This window comes from Medicago sativa, chromosome 4 (genome assembly GCF_051527215.1).
Source record: "Medicago sativa cultivar Bolivia chromosome 4, Bolivia_mono, whole genome shotgun sequence".
Taxonomy (NCBI): domain Eukaryota; kingdom Viridiplantae; phylum Streptophyta; class Magnoliopsida; order Fabales; family Fabaceae; genus Medicago; species Medicago sativa.
Genome location: NC_140752.1, coordinates 37,404,283 through 37,429,091, shown reverse-complemented (window position 1 = coordinate 37,429,091; position 24,809 = coordinate 37,404,283). Strand labels below are relative to the sequence as shown.

Below are 24,809 nucleotides of genomic sequence, written 5' to 3'. Positions count from 1 at the left end.
GCTATTGATTCAACACCAAAACCATGATATTATCGAATTAAAAACAGAGTAAACATAGAAAATCAATTTTTAAATTATTTCCCATGTAAACATTTTAAACATACTTGCACCTTATATTTAACATTGTAAAAAGATTGGAAAATAAAACATTATAAAATAAGAACTTAGAGAAGAAAAGGCTATTGATGCATTCTAAGGATATCAAGTTTAATTTGGACCACTAAGAAGATGAGTCCAACTTAGGGTTCAGATTTTGTGTTGTTCCAAAGTTGGCAGTTGGTTAGTACTTTTTGACGAGAAATTTTGGTTAAATGTACTTCAATTCTTTTTTGCAAATTTAAAATTACTTCAATTTTTGTTATTGTTGAAAAACTTATCTTATATTACTTCAATTTGTTTTAATGAAAAACTTAACTTAAATTAGTCCATTTTTCATGCTAAAAACTTATCTTAATTTTCCTTGATTTTTTTTAAAACACTTGTATTACAATTTTGTTGGAATAATTAGCTTTAAATTGCACTGGCATTAATAAATATCAAATTCACTTTTGATTGTTTTGAAAAGATTATATTTTTCACTTTTATAAAACTGAATAAATAAGTTTGTAAGAAAATTTTATTATAACTTATTCTTCAACAAATACCGTTTAGCATTAACCAAACAATCAGACTGAAATGATTAATGAGTTTCACTAAAAGACAAATTGTTTAATAGAAGATTATTTCAATTTGTAGGTAGAACAATTAATCTTGCTCAGACTTTACTTAACTCTCGATTGAACTTCAAATTATCAGAGTCTCATTCTCCTGTGAATCGAAGGTTTATTAAAAAATATATATCACTTCAAATGCGGTGGACAATGATTACTATAAAAGATACAAGAAATAAAAAGACGATCTTTATCCTCAAAACACACACACCCGCCTGTGCAGAATTGATCGTTAATAAAAGCACTTGACGTCTCACTAAATTATATTCTATAGGAATTCAATTATGAAGCAAACACTAAGCAAACAACGATACTTTTAACAGAACCTCCTTTAAAAAAATAATTGGTGTCAATTCTACACAGGTCGGTGTGGGTGTATTAAGGATAGAGATCATTTGTTTGTTTCTTGTGTCTTTTATGGTAATATTTGGTATTTGCTTTGTGGTTGGCTTGGGATTTTTTTTGGCAATATCTCAATATCATAGTTAAAATGTTGACATTGAGGAGGTAAGCTCTTAGAATAATATTTAGAAGAAATATTTTTTGAAAGAATCTTGGGCCAACATTGCAGAAAATGAAGAATTAGAAACAAACATATCGAGGAATCTAGAGCATGAACCATTTTAAATTCAAGCACGCAATGAAGAGAACCCCCCCATTCAAACTGGACACTCATATATTAAAGAACAAAGCTAAAAAATTAAAGATTACACCAAAAGCATATGATGGAACCGAATCAAGGGTTGGAAGCCCCAAACCTTTCAAATGAAGTGTTTATACTGGAACTTATAAGGTTTAGCTATTACCCTACAAGATTGGGTTTAAGAGACATTATTTTAAAGGATAAACCTGACATTATGCTAATTGCAGAATGTTGAATGAGTTTTCGTGAGTTTTCTAGAAAATTGTTCTCTAGACTGGATCTCAAATTGCTTGCTATAAACAATAAAGATAGTTTGTTACCTAACCTATGGTGTTTTTGTTCCACATGTAACACCCTAAAACCCCGTCTTTGAATTATTAAATAAAAAGAATATATTTAAAGAAAAGGCGCTAAACATACTCGACAATTCTCCATTTCATAAAATAATAATCATAAATTCAGCAGTGGAATATTTCAACGAAACAATAAAACAATTCAAATCCTCGTCTTCAAGGTAAAATAAACAAACTTTCCAAATGACGAACTTCAAAAATATAAATAAAATGATAAACCCCAGACCCTAATGTTACAGATCAGAGCACATGTTCGACTACATGACTATTACTAATAAAATAATGACGGAAGAAAGACTCCCGTCACCACTTACTAAGCGTCCCGCAAACTAGAGCTTCTCGTCCTGAGAATCTGTAGTCCACGAGTACAGACGCCACAATACACAACAACAACAACAACAACAACAACAACAACAATAAAAAGGGTGAGAATATACTTCATAACATATAGTTGGAACATATGAATAATATATAAACAGTAATAACATCAATGGTCTATTTACAAGCATCTTCATAATTTCTCATCAAGTTACATATCATCATTTACACACCGTTTACACATCACATACACCAAGTTCAAATATCACCACTTATATGCAAATGTACATCATTCCAATCATCTATATCCATGTCGGTATCTGTTTCTACTCGTCATTTTATTGTATGTCAGAGTTATGTTACTGAACATACAATCGTCATTCGTTATTTTCCTAAATATGATATGATGCATGAAGGAAGACTCACTAAATACCACATATTAGCACATCAACAATAGCTCAAACTTACAACATAATTCATATGACCACTACCCTTTACTACTTCAATTTAAAACTTTTGAAGTTCGTTTTTTTTTTTTTCGGACTTCAAATTCATGAAAATGTGGGCATTGTATTGTAATTGTAAGAATTTATCTCTTATTGTTGGCAACATAGAGTTGTTGGTTGTACTATGTTTATTCTTAGTAAAAAAATTCTAAAAGTTAGACTAAAACAATGCAATATCCTACGTGGTCTGATATGCCTATGTATGTTTATGAAAGTTGGGTCTTACTCTCTCAGAGGTAATTGAAACATAAAATAATTGGGATTCAAAAAAGTATTAAGACTTTTGCATCTATAAAATAATTGTCATCTATGAATTTTAGAAGTACATCGCATACCCTCTCTTACCTTAGTAGTTCTACACATGGGTGGATCTATGATGTCATCTATGTATGTGACACTCCCTAGGGATTCAAAAAGTATTAAGACTTTTGCATATAAAAATTAAATAGATCTCATAAAATAATTGAATAAAAGACTTGAATTAAATTGATCCAAGAAACAAATAGAGCTTCATCTTTAAATCCTACCCAATTAGGGTTTAGTTACACATGGTAACTAAAAACAAATTACAAAAGAAATAAAACATACCCTAAAGACTAAGGTTGACGATATACTCCTCCCTTAATAATCTTGGCGCTTGCCTTCCTCGCGAACCACTTCAATAATTATGAATGAGATGAGTTGTATTTATAGGATGATTTCCCAGTGGATTTGGGCTGACAAATTGGGCTTTTTCCCAAACCCGTAAATGAAAATATAAAAAAAAAGTTTTTCCACGAATTCGTACACACGTAGAGTGTGGGGCCATGCTCCTCGCACATGGGCCTTAAACTTAGGACGAGAAGCTTTAGTTTGTGGGATGTTTAGAAGTTGGCGACGGAGATATACTTCCGTAGTTATTATCTAATTATTTACGTAGTCGAATAATCGCGTGCTCTGATCTGCAACACTAGGGTTGGGGTCAAACGTCGAATGTTTAACTTTATGAAGTTTAAGTATTTGAAATCTTTATGACATTATCCACAATGGCGATTGAGAATCAGACTTGTTTATTTTATGAAATTTTTTTGAAGCATTTTCCGCACTCTGAAACATGACGTATTATTTATTATTTGAAGGAATGATCGATGAGTATGTGTAACATCCTTTTTGTTTAAATTTACTCGCATTATTTATTAAATCAACATTGGGAATTAGGGTGTTACATCGAGCCAGTCGATTGTCTGGGATGACGTTGCGAGTAGATTTTCGCTCTGCGTCATCTAGGGATGGGCAAAGTTTGGTTTAGAACCAAAACTGTGTGTGAAGTGAACCAAATTGTTTTTCAGTTCGTTAAAACTGAACAGAACTGTAAGGGATCTGTTTGAACTGAACTTTAATCTAGTGAATTGTTTTGTTTAAAAACAAAAACTAAACTGTTCCCAACATTAAACCTCATCGTTGCTCTTTTTCTCATGGGTTTCTTATTACAATCGTGTAATACCTTCTCAATCTTAACGCTATTATGCCTTCCACTATGACTTGTCTTTCAAGTCCCCATGACCCTTTTCTACAACTTGCTTCCATCATTTTTTTAATTTCAGTGTCTTTTCTACACCAACCGTTGAGGTGTCTTTTTGAATTTCAGTGTCTTTTTGGCTAAAATAATCGTAATTCTCATCACTGCTTTTTTTCTCATGGGTTTCTTCTCAACCTACACCCGTCGATGCGACAACGCAACAACTCACCTTCCAATAGCATCCGCAACATGGCAGGAGGTATAGCTAGAATGAGAAGAAGAAGGAGGTTGTTGGTTGGTGACTGGAGATGGTCGATCATGCGGCTCAGATCGGTGACGAAGATGGTTCGATCGCGACAAAGGAATGCATCTCAGTTTGTTGGAGATGGTTCAGGTTGTGCGATGGATATGGTTTTTGCTTTCTAGGTTTTGTCCTTTCAGTTCGGTTTTGGTTCAGAAGACGTAAATAAATGGTTCAAGTTCAGTTCAATTTTTTTTTTTTTAAGACAGTTCACTTCAAAACGCTTATGCACCAATTCGGTTTAATATTGGTTCGGTTCAGTTTAGCAGTTCGGTTCGGTTTAACACTTTAATATTGGTTCGGTTTGGTTTAGTACAACACTTAATCGGGTCTACAACTTACAACTGTACTATATGGATTTTGGGAGACTCCAAACGTGTGTGGTGAATAGTCTTTATAGCAAGAGATCTAACGTCTCATATCTCGAAGCTATTATCACTGATTGTAGATGTACTTTAGCTACTAATCTTGTAAACTCTCATGTTAAGTTCATTAGGAGACAAATAAATGAAGTTGTCCACAATCTTATAGAATGTCTCTATATAGAGTTAGTTTCCATATTTTTATCAATATTCCAACATGTACCCAACCTATTATTTTGAATGAAATGCATTAAAATCGTTATCGTCAATTTTTCTAAAATTAATTATTACTTGAAATTCAAAAATGATATAAAATTATTGTGTGAATTAAAAACTCAAATAAAATAATTTTTTATTTTTTATTTTGTCCGAAATTTACCTTTCAGCAAATCTAGTGGGGTGTGATTTTAAAATAGGGTAGAAACGGTGCAAAATAAAATAATGAAAGCTCAGTTGTATATTACAAAACCGAAACATACACATTAAAGAATTATGCTCTTTACCCACCAAAAATTGCTCGCTCCAACTGAAAAGACTATATTGCCCCTGCGTGAGTTAACTCATGCACCTTACACTTCCTGCGTGACTTAAGTGATAATCGAGAGCGAAAGAAAACATTGTGCGAAAGACAAAAAAAAGGGTAGTTTTAAGATGGACTATAATAACATAAAATGCATTAACTAAAATAACTGATGTCATATTTCATAACTGCTACATAACTTCGGCTCAGACTCTTTTGAATAAATGGTCTATCCTAGCATAATTTTGATTGTTAATATGCGGAACAACTGACCTATGCCCGCAAACAGAAGCCAAAATGCAGATTGTAACGTAAAGAAGTTAAGACGAAAAATATGCAATACAGAGGTCAATAATACGAAACAGTGACAAAAAATTGGAAATCAGAACTAGATTTTATAAAAAAACAAATGAACATAAGAAAGCAAAATGTTTATACTATTATTTTTTCATCAAAAAATGTTCCTATTGATAAAAAAAGGCTACACTATTATTCTGTGGCAGTTTTGTTTAACTTTTTTGTTGTTGCAATTCATATTATTATTTGTTGAGTTTTTTTTTTTAGGAAATTAATTGTCGAGTTCTTGTTGCTTAATTATAGTTGTTGACTTAGAAAAGTGAACAAAGGATATATATGGAAATACAACAAAATAACAGGAATCCATCTCATATCTCGGCTCAATAGAGAAGATTGCAAAAAGTTGTGGGACCCACAAAATTTGGATCTCTCTATCCTATTTCTATGCACACCAGACAAGAGAAATGGGGCATCTCTCTTCAACTTCTCTCTTTGCTAACTCTCTCTTCCCCATTTCTGTCCAACCAAATAGAGACTGAGTGTCTTGTTCATTGGTGAGATTGAGAAAAAGGGTAGAAATTAAAGTTTTTTCTTTGCGAGTTTTTTAAGTGAATCGTAAATGTATAGTTTTTTGTATGATACTTGTGTGCTGATATAAATTAATCTCTTTTTGTTTGCAGGGATGAGTTTTTGCTCACATCAGACAGCTCATTCCGAGGAAGCCTTATGAAGATTATGATTGGGAGGACCCGTATGTGGGTAGATGGAAACCTTCTAGCTGATGTTAGACACTTCAGACTCGGGATGGAATCGATGGAGCATTCTCATGTCATTTGGAGGTCGTACGAGCACCGACGAGACGTGACACCTTTTCAGGACGTATGCTGGTACTCCGGATGGATCATGGCCGGCAAAGCTAGGATGGTGTATCACTTGTCGGAGCGGGTTCTAAGGCAGTACGGCTATGTTCAGACCATTCCTAGACCTCCTACTATGATTGAGCCTCTTGAGCTAGCAGAGGTGGTTATTGCCTTCTTGGAGTTCGCTCTCCATGTCCTTACCCAACAGCAAAGGGGTGACCCGGTCTCGGAGGGCGAGGAGTGGATGCATTCAGTGGGGTAGATGAAATGGTTCTACCGTGTATGCCATCCTCTTATGATCGGCCCTGCTCCCGTTCCTAAGTACACAGTTCCCAAACCTGTCTACGAAGAGGTTATTGTTGAGCAGCAGCGGGCCAGACATCCTCCCGACCCATTCCAGGTCATCGGCAACATCAGAGTCAGAGTGGAGAATGCAATGTGGATTCCTGATGTGGTTTTAAATCGACTCTTTTTCGGCATTTTGGAGGACATCCGGTCCAATTATACCGTGTTTGAGGAGGTGCTGGCTCCACGGAGGAGGAGTAGGGGTCCAGGGGAGTAGCAGGGTCTTATTTTATGAATTTTGTATATTTTTAGTTTTTTATGACATTTTGTCGGATATGGTTGTAATCTATTTACTTTGCGCGTTTGCGTTTTATTTATGATATTTTGCGTTATTTTATTCCTTTATTCTTCGTATTTTAATTATGAGTGAATGCTTGATTGAATGAATGGTTGAATGAATGATGAAAAATATATTTTTGAGAGGAATGGATGTATGTATGAATGATGAAATGAATGAAATCAGGGACACTAGTGCTTCTGCCTGTTCTGCGACTGATCACAGACATGGCGTGAGTTAACTCAAGCAGGCCCTGTATCCTGTGTGAGTTAAGTCACACAGTGGTTTACACTAACGTGAGTTAAGTCACGCAACGTAAGTTAAGTCACACAAATTTAACACCGATGTGAGTTAACTCATGCAAGGGTAATAATGTCTTTTCAGTTGGGAGCGTAAAGAACATTTCCAAATTAAAACCCTAACCGCGTTTTCCTTTTCCTTCTTCTTTCACACATAGCACGCAACCACCACCGGTCCTGCTGCTGCTGCAATCCACCCACCACCGAACCGTCTGCCGTCGCTTCCTCTCCTCTCTCAGTCGGTCAGCCAGCTCTTCTCCTCTTCTCTTTTAGGTCAGTTTTAAACTCAAATTACTTGATAGTAGCAGTGAGAGCAATTGAACCAGGACATTGAAATTGAAATTGATTTTAACTTTTAGGGTTTGGTTACTGAAATTGAAATTACATTGTTTGAAGTTGAAATTGAAATTGATTTTTAAATTCTTTCATCAACCCAGTTGGCTTGGCCTTATATGCTGAAATTGAGGGGGTTAAATTATTTTAAGTCTTTCTCAATTTAATTGGACAAAGGCAGAAGGTAGAAGTTTGTAATTGTTTATCTGTAGCCTATGAATTTGGCTCTCTTATGCTGAAACTGACAGGTTATATAATAGGAAGATATTTGTGTTTATTTATACTTCATTGTTAGCTGAGTTTACTAGTGATAAAGCCCTAAATTGTTTGTGATTAAGCTTTTTTGAAGAGATTTCTGCCCAAAAGGCGAGTATGTTAAGGAATTGTTGTTTACACCTTTAGTTTTCTGTTTAATGAATTGATTCTTAATTCATGGATATTAATGTTAATTTTACTGCTTTTCAAGTGAGCCTTGAAGCAGGGATATAGTAAGTAAACATTCATTTCAATTGGGCTAACATCTTTTGTCATGTCATTTGAAGTTAGATGTTACTTACTTTTCTCCATTTAAGCTCTTTGTCATGGCATATACACAATCTTGAGTTTAGAATTGATTTCTTGAGGATTTAGCTATCTGTTTTTGACTGATGCATGAGTTTTAGTTAGTCTATATAAATGGTGATCAGAACAGTATATTTTGTTAGCTATATAAATGTTTTTGAGTGTTCTGCGAGTGTTTGGAAAATTAGTTTTGGCATTTCTTCCTCTACGAAGCCTTGCAGCAGAATCATAAGACAGAGCAGCATCTTCTGCTCTATCAAAAGTACCTAACCATAGTCTTAGTTTCTGTGATGAGTCTTTGATCTCTGTCCATCTTCCAGATGGCCTTTGTCTTTGACCCTTGTTTGATGTTTTTGGAATCTTCTTAATAGTGCTCCTTTCTTTGTTCTCATAGGACTTGCCTATTTCATGAGGGATCAAAGAAATGTTGTTGTTTTTGTGAGTTTTGATGAATTTGGTGTGGAACTTTTAAGGTGTCTGTGTTTTCCATGAGAGTTTGAGAAAAAGGGTTTGTTTATGAAAACAAGTTGTGGACTAATTGATCAATAAGAAATTAAAGGCTTATGTAACAATGAGGTTCATGAATGAGGTAATTAATTAATTAATAACATGTTGTTTGTCAGATTTTGGTTTTTTTTCTTCTTTGAAGGTATTATTAAAAGGCATCTGATTCAAATTGGATTCATGCAAGTGTGAGGAAATACTAATCCTTTATATTGTGATAAACATAACTAAAATGTGGTTAAGTAGAATGATGAATAGGATACATATTCTATAAAAAATGAAATGTAAAACGTTTAGTCGTTTAGATGGAGACTAATGTTGATTTTTCACACATTCTCTATTTTCCATGTCACATTTATGTATTCTCTCATATTTTGTCGTCTTTATACATCATATTACTCATGACATTTTCTTTTCTTTTTCCTGTTATTTTTTCCCTTTTCTAATAATTCGGAAAAGTGGAAGTTGAACCTCATAAAAGTGATATGATCTGTATACAAATCCCCAACCCTAATTCTAATTCTTTCATTTCAATCAGAAGCAGAAAAGAATGACGCAGAAATCGAAACTTTTCAAGGGCCAAACTAAGAAGAAATCGATTCCTGCTAATCGTCATGGCAAAGTACCTCAAACTCGCAAAGGTAAATTCTTTTGCCATTAATTTATTTTATTTTTTGAAATTTTTAGCACAATTTTCTGTAATTTTCTGTAATGAAATTGTAAACTTTTCTTTACAGGGAAGAGATTTGTGAAGCCAACGAAAGTTACAAAGGATATGGATGCTGATCGTGTAAGTTCCTTTTGCTTTTCTCTAATTTTCTGTAATAATTTGTAGTGTGTTTTTTGTGGCTTGTTTTAATTTCCCATTATGATTTGGGTTTTGGATACTGTTAATTTTGAAAAAGTATTCATGTTTCTGCTTGGATAAACAGATTAAGGCTTCGTTTGGATTGAGCTTATGAAAAATAGCTTATGCAAATAAATAAGCTTTTATGTTAATTTATAAGTTCTCGTATTTCGTTAGCTATTTTTTCATAAACTACCTTTACAAGCTTATAAATAATACATTAAAGCTTATTTATTTATGTTTTGCATAAGCTCTAAAATAAGCCAATCCAAATGGACCCTAATTAAGTCCTATAAGATAAGTGCTTATCAAATAAGAGCTTATATTAACTATTTCTAAAGTAAAACAAGAAAGTATGGTGAAATTGCTATTATATAAACTACAAATGGACCCTAATTAAGTCCTATAAGGTAAGTGCTTATCAAATAAGAGCTTATATTAACTATTTCTAAAGTAAAACAAGAAAATATGTGAAATTGCTATTATATAAGCTATAAACTGTTTTCATCGGCTGTTCTAGAGAACTTATCTCTGAATGAAAACAACTTGTCACTGTCAACATGTCATAAATTGTTTCTGTAAGCACTTTCAAAGACACTAGCAAGAGTTTATGGCAGTAAATAAGCTTAGGTAAATTGTTCATGAGACGATCCAAATGCAGAAGCTTGTTTATCGAGTTGACGTTTTATATAATTATCTAATTTGAAATTGGTTTTTGCGAATGCTTCTATGTTTACAAGCTGCCATACAATTATTTTCATAAATTACCTATGATAATGTATATTAACAGTTTAAACAATGGTTGAGGTGTTATATTGACTTAACTCTTTTTTGGGGCTTATCTTATGGCGTAGTAACTTGTAAGCACTTGTACGGTGGAAGCCATTAACATTGCAACGGGAGGACTTTGTGATACAAAAATACTAATTATAGAGAAATAGGTTGTATTAGTCACATGTTACCAAATTCTGAGATTCATAGAACGAAGCTAAGGGTTGATTTTGAGGACACCATGCATAGAGGGTTGGTTTAATGGCATTGGATCAGTATCGGATGTAAATATTATCTGCAGAAGAAGACTGAGGGTAACCCGATAAATGTTCAACTGATCCTCTCAGCCGTGAAAAATCATTTGAGATGCATTCTACATGAAGTTTTTGACGACTCTATGATCATAGCATCATATATCATGACCGTGATTTAAAACCTTATGAAATTTGTATACCCTTAATTGTCCATACACACATCTATCAGCTTTTGATCATCCTAGATAATAAAACAATAGAGTCCATCTACTCCCACGTTCCGCTTTTTGCTTGAAAAATCTTTTGAATCAAGTAGTTGCCAAAAGGGTGTGTCATCAGCTCATGTAAACGATTCTTCACGACTGATAGGTATTGACATCCACACCGATCCATAGCCATTGAAACCACCCCTCTGTGCACGGTGTCCTAGAAGCAGCCCTACAAACCTTGGAATTTAGTAACACACGGGTAATACTTTAGTGTATGGCATACAAAGTCCTCCCATCGCAGTGTCAATGTCTTCCATCGTAGGAGTGGTAATCATATAAGTGCAATATAAACTATTTCTATAGTGAAAAAGAAAATATGTTCAAATTGTTTTTGTATGAACTATAAACAGTTTTCATAGGCTATTTTGGATAAATTTATCACCGAATGAAAATACTTGCGAGCATCTCATAAACTTTTGCTGTAAGCTCTTTCAAACACGGAAAAGAGTTTATGCTAGTAAATAACCTTAGGTAAATTGTCCATGAGACAACGCTAATGCCAGCCTATGTTTATCGAGTTGATAAAGTTTTATATAATTATCTATTTTGCAGTTGTTTTTTTGTATGCTTCTATGGTTATTAGTTGTCATATACTTATTTTCATAAATTTCTTATGATAACTTACAGCACTAGTTTAAACATTGTTTACTAGGTGTTTTAACGATGTTTCTGCAGCTTATGAGGTGTTTATTCAGCTCGGGCTTATCTTATGGCATACATCCTCCGGTCACTATTATTAGCAAAAAACACATTTTAGATTTATTGAATAATATTTGGTGTAAACATCTAAAAAGTGGGTTTTTGCTTATGATGGACCTATTTAAATATCAAATGACTTGTTACGGACCTACTCTCCACATGGAGAGAGTTGGAAACATCCGCATAAAACAAGTCGAACTAGCTAGTGTAACAACTGGACTATTTGGTCAGAATGTTTTGGTTACAAGATTTGGTTTATTTATTTAGGATCTAAAAGTAGAAACACTTCCTGTCACTTTCAGTCATCACTTGTCACATCTGCATTTATTCAACATCACACGCATGACGCAATGCAACACAGCTTTGTTTCACCTATATATTATTATTACTCGCTTTCACTCTCTTTTTTTGTATCCTTCTTCAACCACTTTCTCTATTTTTTATCTTCCATCTTTGCTCTTCTTCATAAAAAATGGCACCCCCTTCACAGAAGAACCCTAGAAAGAGAACATGGGATCATGAAAAAGATTTATATGATTTCCTTCTTGACAAGATTAGTGACCCTAATACTCAAAAGAAAAAACTCAACGACCTCCTTCACAAATTTTATGTTAACGATCCAAAAGCCGACTCGGACTTGATAAAGTTCACAGATGGTCCATCCAGTATTATACAATCTCAGCTTTTTCATTTTAGGACCAAAACAATGACAACAACAACAATGATTATGAAGAAAATGTCATAGAGTACGAGGAGGAACGACATAGGTTTTTATTGAATCATATGAAGCGTGATGGAAAATCTTATGTACTTGAGATTGTTGAGGATGGTGTCTATGTAAAATATGGGGATGAATCTTCATGTGCAAAGAAAAAGGGTAAACTTGGTGTGAAGAAATCTAAAGGTGGAAGAAGAGGTAATGTTAAATCAAATCGTGTGGTTTCAAAGAAGGGTGGTAGGGTTAGGAAAATGAAAGGTGCAACAAAACTCTCTGCTGCTAAGAAAAGTGATGTGGTTTCAGAACCACATAAAAAAGCTGGTAAAAGGAAAAGAGGACGTCCACGTAAGATTCTAGAAAAGAATGACGTGAGTGAGGAAGAAAATGTTTCAGCTGTGAAATGTGCTTTTATTGATGAAAGTGTGAAAAAGGAGACTCAAGATAATGGTGACGACCTTGTTCAAAAAAACGATAATGGTGATGACCATGATGATGATGTAATTGATATAATTCCTGTGGAAAGCTCGGTAATATGCAATCTTAAATTTGTCAATTTCTTTGCACATGAAGATTCATCCCCATATTTTACATAGACACCATCCTCAACAATCTCAAGTACATAAGATTTTCCATCACGCTTCATATGATTCAATAAAAACCTATGTCGTTCCTTCTCGTACTCTATGAGATTTTCTTCATAATTGTTGTTGTTGTCACTGTTTTGGTCCTGAAGATGAAAAAGCTGAGATTGTATAAAACTGGATGGACCATCTGTGAACTTTATCAAGTCCGAGTCGGCTTATGGAAGCTGAGATTGTATAAAACTGGATGGACCATCTGTGAACTTTATCAAGTCCGAGTCGGCTTATGGATCGTTAACATAAAATTTGTGAAGAAGGTCGTTGAGCTTTTTATTTTGAGCATTAGGGTCACTAATCTTGTCAAGAAGGAAATCATATAAATTTCTTCATGATCCCATGTTCTCTTTCTAGGGTTCTTCTGTGAAGGAGGTGCCATTTTTTATGAAGAAGAGCAAAGATGGAAGATAAAAAATAGAGAAAGTGGTTGAAGAAGGATACAAAAAAAGAGAGTGAAAGCGAGTAATAATAATGTATAGGTGAAACAAAGCTGTGTTGTATTGCGTCATGCGTGTGATGTTGGATAAATGGAGATGTGACAAGTGATGACTGAAAGTGACAGGAAGTGTTTCTACTTTTAGAACCTAAATAAATAAACCAAATCTTGTAACCAAAACATTCTGACCAAATAGTCCCGTTGTTACACTAGCTAGTTCGACTTGTTTTATGTGGATGTTTATGTTTCCAACTCTCTCCATGTGGAGAGTAGGTCCGTAACAAGTCATTTGATATTTAAATATTTTCTTTTTGAATAATAATAGTGACCAGAGGGTGTCACTCCTAAAGCATTGTACAACTATTTTGAAAACCTTATGAAAACATGTTGATGATGATTTAGTTGTAAGTTTTTGCCTAATTTTGATGTAGTCCTTGTGGTAGCTTTTAGAAATAAGGATTATAGTTGACTTCTTTATTTCTTTTTTGTAGAAATAAATTATATAAAACTCTTGTTTTTTTTTTTTGGTACAAATATAAAACTCTTGTTTAATTAGCATATAATTGAACTATTTACTTGAACATTATGCTTACTATAGATAATTGAAATATTGATTTTAATTTTTTATGTTTGTGTTCAATTTCTGTTAAACCAGGAGGTGAGCAAATTCATTAACCATTGCAATGAAGTTAAAGCAGCGACTGTAGCTACAAAGGACGGCGGTTATCTAAGCATTGTTAAGACGGCACCAGAGTCTGCAAGTGGTGCAGATAAATAGTTAGTGATGGTAGGGATATTTGCGATAACTAAATATATCTTATGATACAATTGTGTATTTGTAAAAGCAGTTTTGATGATCCCTTCTTTATTTACCTTCCCATAGTATTTTGTAGTGTTATTTATTGCTATGAATTGCTTATTTTTTTTCTCCTTTCTTTTGGATACATGGGATTTTTTGGTTTAGAATATTGCATTTTTGAATTACGGAGGATATTTCCAATAAAGGGGATTGTCCCCTTTATTTTCACCCATTAATCGTTAATGAGCAGAATTTCCCTTAATAAATATAAATGTCACCTAGCAGAGGTCATCAAGCCATGGTCTTTCCATGACTTAAGTCTATTTTTGAATTTTGATTCAAATGTACTCCCTTGTTTTATGTCATTTAGAGGTCTTTGGTTTTACAAAATTTATTGAATAGATGTGAAAGTGATTAACTAAGTGATAGAAGTTTTGTGGAATCAATGTCAATTTTGGAACATTGATAAAAAAAAAATGTTTACATTAATACAAGTATTCAATTTGAGACACCATTCTCTAGCATATACACAATGAAGTTAGTAAGAAAGCAATTTGTTGCATTCATTTGAAAAGTTTTAAGATCAATTTTTGGTTTAACCTAAGTTTGAAAATAAAATTCATACCCAAGTTTGAGCCAAAACTTCTCCTACCCCCTCCCCCACCACTTTGGAGAAGTCTACCACCCCTTCTGAGATTGTCAAAATAAGCAATAATGATATTTAATTTTTTTTAAATGGTTGAAACATGAATAAAAATTTTATTTTCTTAATGACATTCAGAAATTGAACTGAATCAGTAATAAATTGTGATCATGAATAAAAACAATTAAATAATACACACACAAGGTTGAAAGAGAAATGTAGCAATTCACGTAATCTGCTATCCTTATTCTTCCTCCCTCTTGCAGAACGAAGCGAAGCCAACTCGAGTTCAACAACACAAGCTCTTCTCGAATTCACTCTCTTAACTCAACTACGACAACGCAACAAACATGGTTTCTCTTTCACTTTCATCTCCCAATTTCAAACCGTACTCCCTCTTCCCCTTCTTCCTCCTATATCCTTCGCTTCAATTTTCAGTTTAATCACTAATTTAACTTCCATATCAATGTTTTTTTTTTTCATTTTTCATTTATTTAGTAATGAAGTTGGTTTTCAATACAAGGAATCCAACGACAACGTTTCGCCATGTTTCGTTTCGTACTAAGTGCGCTGTGGACACACCATATGGAGGTATGTATCACCTACGTTTTTTCTTCGATCGAATTTATTTGAATATTGCTACTTGGCTCAGTAAGCAGTAACATGAACAATTTCATAATATTGATCATATGGTTGGCTTGCTTATATGAATCAGAAGATGTAATAACTTCTGTCTTCTATTTTCCACCTTATGGAATAAATGAATTTATATGTGCACCCTTTTCTGCAGGTAATGTCTCAAAATTCCCCAGAGTTAGTGTTTGGGATCAAGAAATTTTCTGTCGCAACAGTATGCTGGACATGAGAGGAGCGTAGAATCAATAGAGGCTGCTTTTGAGAAAATATTGATGGCTGGTTTCATACAGAGGAGGAAGACAAAAATTAATTTGAAAAGCAAGTTGAAGAAGAAAGTCGACGAGTCCCCACCATGGGTCAAGAGCGTGCTAAACATTGTTGAATTTCCACCAACAGAAATTATCCTCAGAAGATTGTTTCTCTTTGCCTTCATGGGTGGCTGGAGCATTATGAATTCTGCTGAGACTGGACCTGCTTTTCAGGTTTGGTTTGAATTTCTTTCATTATTTCTTTCTGTGCAGTGTATAATCAAATGCACAACTCTTGAAAATAAAACTGTATTTTATATTTGAAAAACACACAAGTATAGGAAAAATTGCATATTGACAGTACTATTCTCTTGCTATAGGTGGCAATCTCTTTGGCTGCTTGCATATACTTCCTTAATGAAAAGACAGAGAGTTTGGCTAGAGCTTTCGTTATCGGGTGAGTGGTATAACTTGCTTCGACTTGTGTTTTTCCTTTAATTTTTGTTAACCATTTATTTTCCTTTATTGCACACTTATAGGTTTGGAGCTCTTGTGGCTGGATGGGTCTCTGGTTCATTTCTGGTACCCAATATTCCAACAATATTGCTGCGCCCTACTTGGAGCCTTGAACTCTTAACATCGCTAGTAGTTTACTTTTTCTTGTTCATTGGTTGTACCTTTTTCAAGTGAAGTGGCAACTACTCGTCCATAGTTTCATTTAATGTACTGTACTCTTAATGAGTTTATAGGTGACAAACTCAACATTTTTTTTTGAGTTATCTAAGTTGCTTACTATTGTTAGCATAGTGGTTCTTTGCTTAAATTTCGGTTGTCTACGGAGCAATTTCCTCCTTGATATGTATCTTTGCATCGGTTATCAAACTCATCCTTGCAACTAACTTGTTCTAATTTTGGTTCATGGTGTGTTATGGTAATGAGCATGAGTTGATCATGGTAGAAAATTTATATTCCAAACACGATCAGAATAAAAATTATGGATAAAATTCTGAAAACAACATGATCTCATTATTTAGGGGTGTTCATCTAAGTATCCCTCAGCACAACTAGAGCTTATGACTACAGAAGTGTTGTATGATCTCATTATTTAAACATTATGTTAGAATAAAAAAAATTAGGATTTAGTTGTCTATTTTGCCAGAAAATTGTGCTGCCCTATGAGTTTAAGTGTACATACACACATTTCTACCTAATCTATATTGGAATGCAATTTTTTTCCCTCTTGATGAAAGTGCACCAAGGGTTGTAGCTTTATTGAAGGTTATTTTTTCTTGCTGCGTATTTCCTGGTACACTGCATGTTGATCGGTCTGAGTACAGATTCAGCCATTAAGTTAGATTGGAAATTTATTCTGAAATTATTTTGTTGAAGTTCGGCACTGGAAACCAGAAGTTCAGCCCTGAATTTAGTTTGCCTCGAGTCTTTTGACTGAACATATCAGTTAGTTTTGAAAATGTAAAGCATTGTGCGTTGAACCAAAGATAGGGTTCAATTTGACTGAATAGTGTGAGCTGTTTGAATTATGAATTTACTGATGAACTGTCTAGCTGTAAAAGTTCTGATTATTATTTTGTCGATACATTCCAAATCGGTACAAATCCGCTTTGCTTATATAATTTTAGTACGTATAATATGCAACTTTCATTAACACCGTCTTCGTTAATCAATGCAGTAAGTAATCCATTACCACAATTCAAACTAGTTTTTATATATTCATATTAGTGATTTGCAATTTATAAACCACAGATTCAGCACATAATCAACATTCCATAAATCATTGAACCTATGTTACATGAAAAATGTTGCATTTACAAGGTTCCTCACCATCTTCTCAAGTTGAATGAAGATGCTTATACACCAAAGTTTATCTCAATAGGTCCTCTTCACAGTCATAATGCAGAACTAAATCAAGAGAAACAGAAACAAAAGTACTTTCATGCATTTTGGAAACGTTTGTTAAATAAACAAACTTTAGCTTTGGTACAATATAAAGCTTTTCTTGAAGAAAACAGAGAAAATATTGGTAATTTTTATCCCAAACAAGAACTTTGCAAGGATGAGAATCTTTTGGAACTGATTTTGTTAGACTCAGTTTTCATAATGGAGTTGTTTTTTGAGAAAAGCTAAAGAATCTGAACAGAAAAATGATTTCATGTTTACAACATCAAGTTTGATTTGAGAAGAATGTTTTTTTCTCTGATTGATATTTTCCATTGAACATGTACAAGGATTATATAGGCATAATTACATAGAGATACAGCTGTGATCGTGCTATTATTAATAGCACGATCATGAATTAAACAGCAAGAATAAAACAATATCTCAACACATCATGGATTTACAAAATCACACAGAGATTTCTTGCTGCTTGAAAATCAAATTCCTATGTTTGTTTTGGAGGAATTACAAAAGGGTGTTATTAGGTGAAAAGAATGGTTTCAATAGCAATAAGGAAAATTGTGTTAGTTTTATTGATCTTACTTTTAACTACTTTGAAGATTATTATCCTCAAAAGTTAAGTAAAAACTTGGAGTTTTCCATTGTACTCTTGAACCTCACTAGCTGGTTCAGTACCATACTCAGCAGCAAGAGATGCAATTTGTAAAATTAAACGATTCTCAGACACTTTGACTCCGCGAGGCAAAGTCGTACGCCTTGGAGATATTGGCAGTCCTAATCCTAAAACACTATGCACTGAAATCCAAAATTGGCCTCCCGAATTCCTCTTGATGTTATTTGGTCTTCCGGTAAGTAGCATGAATAGTTCCGATGAATTCGCTCTTGGTCCTTTCAGCCACACTCTTTGAATTTTGTTTGATAGAAACTCACTAACAAGTACAAATGAGCCGTCTCTACTTACTGCCACACCAGATGGCATTGCAAGATTGCTTAGCAACACTGTCGTTTGATTGGTGCTAGGATCATATCTCAATAAGCTTCCCGAACTATCTCCACTAGTTAGCAGTGTTTGGTAATCCCTACAAAAAATAAAGTAATGTGAACATTTGTTATAGTAATGTAGAATTGGCATTTAGGTGCAAAAGATCAACAACATTGTATGTAGAAAAACAATGCTTACTTGAGTTGGAAGTTAGTGCTAGCTACGGTAAAATAAACGATTCCAGTGTCAGGATCTACATCCAAACCATCAGCAAACATAGTAGAATTGGCTTGTGCAGGTCCAACTAATTGGGTTACATTCCCACCATCGGGACTAACCTTAACAAGCCCCAAATAAGCATCAGCTACATACAAATCGCCTGTCTGATGATTGAAACCCAATCCTAATGGCCTTCCACATGTTGCTTGGACTGCTGAGAAGTCAGTAAGGCCGTCACAGACTGTCTTGTTCCTGATCCAAGATAAAAAAATCATTTCTCAGTTTCATTTTTTGTTTTTACTAAATAGCAAAATAGTACTTTTACAAAATAAACGGTCACTTAACTCATTAGGCTTCGAATCTGTCTTATTTACCTGTTTGGGGAAGAATAAGCATATTCCTTGAAACCTACATCTGGACCATTATATTTGAAAATTCTTCCATCAGAGGAGCCAACATAAGGTCCTTCACCGTTTTTATCAAATGCAAGGGACTCAGGTCCTGTCACTGGTGATGGTAGCTGAAGCTTGTTCAGTAATATAGCTACTGATGATGGAGAACACAATAGTACGATAACAAGAGTAGTTGCAGACATAGTCACATAATTCGCAATTCGCATCGGTACGCGGTACGGGTACGGGTTCGCGGTACGCGACAGTAGAAGAATTCGATACGTGTAGGGGTATAGAGCTTCGGTACGCTTCGGTTCGTAATACTAATATTACCTAATTAAATATAGTAAGCCATCAATAAATTTTTAAGAAAAATATTTGTTTTTACTAGAATTTTTATACAAAAAAAATAAATAAAATATTTTACTTAAAAAAATTGAGTTCACGTTTAATTTTTTTTCTTCACAAAGCCATACTTATTATATTGTTTATTACTTCTGAGTAGCAATTCTCAATTCATTGGGCCAGCCAAATTTAGAAAAAGCCCAATATAAAGAGTAACTTAAATGGGTCGGGTCAGAAACATGTGCAGCCCAACCCAATCATCTATCTTCTTCAACCTAACAACACAAAGCTGCAGCCGCAAGAAAACGCAGAAAAATGCAGCCACACTTCATTGCCATTCCAAAATCGATTTCAAGCCTGCGTTTGAGAGCTTAAAACTTGCGTAAATGTCCATGGTGTTCAAACGCGCTCATGGTACTTCGGTTCGTTGAGTTGCACGAATTTTGGTACGAATTCCGGCGAACCAATACGCCGACGAACCGCGAACCGGTTCGCGCGAACCAATTCGCGGTTCTCCATAAAACCGGCGAATTATGTGACTATGGTTGCAGTTACAACCATTGCCATATTCAACATGATTGCCAATAACAAGTTTAATGATCTTTTATGTAACTTTGTAAGGTGTGAGTCCTAACTATGAACTAAGCAATATATTTATATTATAGGCATATTGCATCATGATATGCATGCAGTGCATTAGATGGAAAATGTGATATGCCAACTCATCATTATTAACAAAGCAAGACTCACACTGTCAAAAGAAACGTTAATAGTTTGTTACAAAGTCATGATTACTTTAATAATTACTAGGTTCTTCCCCACCATCCTCATTAATTCTTTCGTAAAGATTACAGGAAATGCTTCAGTTTGTGATTAGTGTACGTTTGAAATAAAAGCCCTTGAGGAGACATAAGTTTTTAATTGAATTGTCATATGTTAAATCTTGTTTATGCTGCTATGTCTATGCCATTTGCTTGAGGACAAGCAAAGATTCAAGTGTGGGGGAGTTTGATGAGTCAATAATTAGTAGTTTTTATATAATATTTGGTTTCGTTTTATTTAGATTTAAGTTTATTTTATTTAAATATTATTTCCTTTTAGAACTATTTTACTTCAATTGCATATTATTATATTTCAGGAACGAATATTTGATAGATTGAGTCTTGGAGCAAAAGAAAGAGGATTAGGAGCTGATTCGAGTTGAAAATACGAAAGGTTGAAGACAAAACTATAATCTCCCCAAGTCAGAAGCTTGGCACGGCCAGTGCCACCAGCAGGCACGGCCGTGCCACCTCCCTGGCCTACTTTTGCTGATTTTGCTTGATGGACAAGCTACCCATTTTGACCGAAAAGCCCGTGGTTTCTTGTGGAACATTCTAGTGAATAGTTGCTTAGGTTTTAAATCGACATAAGACTATAAATAGAGTAGCTAGCTATCACAACAAATCATCTTTTGTTCTTGGAATTCAATAACTGACAATTGTCTTTCTTAATAAAAGTTCTTTCTTTATTTCTTTATTTCCTTGTTATTTTACTTTATGCTTTTCTTCTTCTTCTTCTCCATGTCTACGATGAACATGAATGAGTAGACTTTTCTTGTCTTGGGATTGTTGGATAAGTCTAATGACATAATCCTAATCAAACCAAGCTTTAAACCTTAATTTTATGTAACCCCAATTTCTAATCTAAATTAACCGTTTTAACATGAATTAACAATTATCAAACTGTAGAAGCAAAAGTGGAGGGTTAGTAATTGTTAATTCATCATCTCAAATATCAATTCATAAAACAAAAGTGGAGTTTTGATATTCGAACAAGTGAATTTAGACAAGGAGTGCAAAGGCAGCGAAATAGTCTTTGCAACTCTTGAGACATATAAAGTTTCGAACTTCAATGATTCCAATAGCAATCAAACCAGTGAAATAGGCGTGATTGCTAGAGGAACACTTTCACTGAAACCGAAAGGAGAAGTGATAGGGTGAAGGGGAAACTTGTCTTTAGAAATTAGGTCTAACATAAAGTTTTAGGTTTAAGGATTTGGTTTGTGAAGGGTTTCTCATTATGATGAACCAATAATCCCAAGGCCCCTTTTATTATTACTAGTTTAGAGACCCGGCGTTGCCCGGGTTAGATATTAAATAAGTTTTATAAGTTTGTGTGCACGAATACACGTGGCAGTATATTAGATTGAATTTATTTAAATTTACAATTAAAATAATTTCATAAAAATAAATATAAATGATGAGATGAATGTCCAATGCAAGAATAAAAAGTGTAACAAAATCAATAATGAATTAGTCCAAGTGGTAAGAGTTTTGGGTTCCTTTAAACATGTGGTCATGGGTTTGTTTCGTGACCCATGTGTATGAGAGAGAAAAATCGATTGAAAGGGATGAACGTGGTTGAAATATATATATATATATATATATATATATATATATATATATATTAAAGTATATGTATGAGAAATAATAAAATTGGTGTTTGGCAAACCTGAAGAAGGAAAAATGTTAGATGAAAAGAAAGTTGGGGGATTCTGCTTGTGCTCAAAATATGTAAATATGTGATTAACGAAAATTAATTTATTTATAGTTAATATTTGCATTAGAATATGCTGCTAGAAGATAACATAATAACTAATCGAACCTTTTTTTTATAAAAAAAAAAAACTAATCGAACCTTTTTTTTTCTTCAAACATAAAAACTAATTGAATGATATAGTGCTAAAAGATGAGTAATAACCAATTGAAGCTTCTTTTCCTAAAAACAAATAAACAAATTGGAGTCTTTTAATCATAAAATAAGATCGTATATGTAAACTTTGCTGAAAGTATTATGTGTAGTTTGTTGAGATATTTCTGCTACATAAAATATTAGAAATTCAATAAAAATTTAAAGAAAATATTAAGTGGATAAGATCAAAATGTTGTTGAGATATTTATGTTAAATAAAAGGGTTAATTATGTTTCTAGTCCCTATAAAATAGCGACCTTGTAAGTTTAGTCCTTACTTAATTTTAATAGCATTTTTAGTCCCTAATTTTGTTTTTTTGCCCTGAGTATTAGTCCCTACTCAATTCAAATTTGTTTAATTTATGCTTAAACTCTTAAATTTTTGAACAATTTTTTGCAGACATGTTTAGAACATTACTAAAAGTTCCTCCGCAAAAAATTATCGCAAAATTTGATTTCTACATCTAGATTTTATTACTTTTTATCTTTAACTTTTGTCGTTTTAAAAAATTCATATTTAATTCATTTCATGTCTGAAAATTCTAAATTTTAGTAAACGAACCTTTCATAGTGTTCTAATCTTGTCTCAAAAAAATCGTTCAAAAATTTAAGAGTTTAAGGATAATTAATAAAACTTTGTTTTAGCAGGGACTAAAATTATAAGTAATTTTTTTTTATAGGGACTAAAAATGCTATTAAAATTAAGTAAGGACTAAACTTACAAGGTCGCTATTTTATAGGGACTAGAAACATAATTAACCCTAAATAAAATAGTGTTAATTAAGTTTTTAATCCCTATAAATATTCACAGTTTTGTTTTTAGTCCCTATAAAATAAAATCACACTTTTTAGTCCCTGTGACATTTTCCTCAAGCAATTTAGGGACCAAAAATTTTAATGGAAATTTTTTATAGGGACTAAAAATGCTAATGGAAAAAATTTATAGGGACTAAAAATGATGATGGAAAATTTTATAAGGACTAAAAAGTGTGATTTTATTTTATAGGGACTAAAAACAAAATTCTGAATATTTACAGGGACCATATACTTAATTAACCCAATAAAATATTGGTTTTTAAAAATAGAAAAAATAATAAAAATATTGAGAATGATTGTGGAAGTGACACGTGGCATAAAAAACCTTACTTTATATATATACTGTTGAATGATTGATTGATGTGTAGTTTGTTGACATATTTCTGCTACATAAAATATTAGAAATTCAATAAAAATAAAAATACTGAGTGCATAAGATCAAAAGTTTGTGCAGATATTTATGTTAAATAAAATATTGGTTTTTAAAAATAGAAAAAATAATAAAAATATTGAGAATGAATGTGGAAGTGACATGTGGCATAAAAAACCTTACTTTATATACATACTATTGATGTGTTTATGAACAACACATAACATGAGATTACTGTAAAATTAAAATGAGAAACTCTAGAACTAAACTACAATAGGAAAAAGATATGGTCGGTTACTCATGAAAACTCCTCTTCTTCAAAATGCAATGCACTCAATGACATGAACTGATATCATTTGATTTATAAAATTTAACCGATAGACGGACACCGACTTATTTTTCACATTTCTCAATAAAGATCATAGTTGGTCTTTATCGCAGCGAAAATTAAACTTCAATTTTGAAGAAAAATTTATCATTTTATATTATTATTTTAATATTACTATATTTTTAAATCAAAATTAAATTAGGATTTATTTTGATTTTAGTTTTTATGATTAATTAAAATTTTTTTGGAACAGATCAAATTTGATTTGGTAAAGAACAAAAGAAATATAAATAAAAAAGTTTAATTGAAATAAAAAATTGGAAGAGAAAAAACTAGAACAAACTTTCTTAGTTGGTTTTATAATATTTTTTGTTGTTAAACTAGACCAAAAATAAACCCCCCTCGTTATATATTGGTTTAATTAAGTTCCTAAATTATTTGAGAATTTTTAAATAGGCCCCTGAACTAAAAAAAGTTGTACTCAAGTCCTTGAACTATTTTATTTTTTTTCAATCAAGTCCTTCCGTTAGTCAACGGTTAGTCAATCTTGATATACATCAAATTAGATCCCTAAACTAATTTTCTATTTGTAAATAGGTCCCCGAACAAATTAATTTTCAAAAAAATTGCATATCATGCATTTAATATTATAATTAAATTTCCCATTTAGTTTTAATTATGTTGTCCTTTTGTAAGTAAGAATTTGTACAATTAAAATAATATCAAACATACAATTTTATACTTTTATAATTTTTATTTAATGATTTAACTCTTTCTTTCTTTAAAAACATACAATTTTATACTTTTATAATTTTTATTTAATGATTTAACTCTTTCTTTCTTTAAAAAAAATTATTTAATAGTTGAGGGACCTACTTACAATTTCTTTCTTTAAAAAAATTATTTAATAGTTGAGGGAACTACTTACAAATAACAAATTAATTTAGGTACCTACTTACAAAAAAAAAATTCTATTCTCAAAATTATTTTATAACCGATAATCAAATTTAATAAATTTGTAACAAAGATAAACATAAACATGCATATTTTTATCTTTTTACGA

General features: G+C 32.8%; 3 protein-coding genes and 1 pseudogene across 4 annotated transcripts; 3 read left to right on the top strand and 1 right to left on the bottom strand.

Moving 5' to 3' along the window:
* The first annotated feature begins 7,401 nt into the window (after positions 1 to 7,401).
* LOC146929169 (uncharacterized) lies at positions 7,402 to 14,227 on the top strand. Of its 2 annotated transcripts, none has more exons than XM_085701217.1 (4): positions 7,402 to 7,562; positions 9,226 to 9,328; positions 9,425 to 9,477; positions 13,975 to 14,227. In XM_085701217.1, the coding sequence occupies exons 2-4, from the start codon at positions 9,238 to 9,240 to the stop codon at positions 14,095 to 14,097; spliced, it is 267 nt and encodes an 88-aa protein (XP_085557343.1). In that variant the 5' UTR covers positions 7,402 to 7,562; positions 9,226 to 9,237; the 3' UTR covers positions 14,098 to 14,227. The 2 variants fall into 2 exon arrangements, with proteins under 2 accessions (XP_085557343.1, XP_085557345.1); XM_085701219.1 differs by having other exon boundaries at positions 7,415 to 7,531.
* On the top strand, positions 9,489 to 13,968 carry LOC146929170 (uncharacterized; annotated as a pseudogene).
* A 1,403-nt stretch (positions 14,228 to 15,630) lies between the features above and the next one.
* Positions 15,631 to 16,607, top strand: LOC146929168 (protein CHAPERONE-LIKE PROTEIN OF POR1, chloroplastic-like). Its single transcript, XM_085701216.1, has 3 exons — positions 15,631 to 15,879; positions 16,026 to 16,102; positions 16,185 to 16,607. The coding sequence occupies exons 1-3, from the start codon at positions 15,670 to 15,672 to the stop codon at positions 16,333 to 16,335; spliced, it is 438 nt and encodes a 145-aa protein (XP_085557342.1). The 5' UTR covers positions 15,631 to 15,669; the 3' UTR covers positions 16,336 to 16,607.
* A 1,571-nt stretch (positions 16,608 to 18,178) lies between these two features.
* On the bottom strand, positions 18,179 to 19,358 carry LOC146929167 (protein STRICTOSIDINE SYNTHASE-LIKE 12-like). Its single transcript, XM_085707235.1, has 3 exons — positions 19,138 to 19,358; positions 18,743 to 19,015; positions 18,179 to 18,641 (listed from the first exon to the last, which is right to left on the bottom strand). The coding sequence occupies exons 1-3, from the start codon at positions 19,356 to 19,358 to the stop codon at positions 18,179 to 18,181; spliced, it is 957 nt and encodes a 318-aa protein (XP_085563361.1).
* Between the last annotated feature and the right edge of the window lie 5,451 nt (positions 19,359 to 24,809).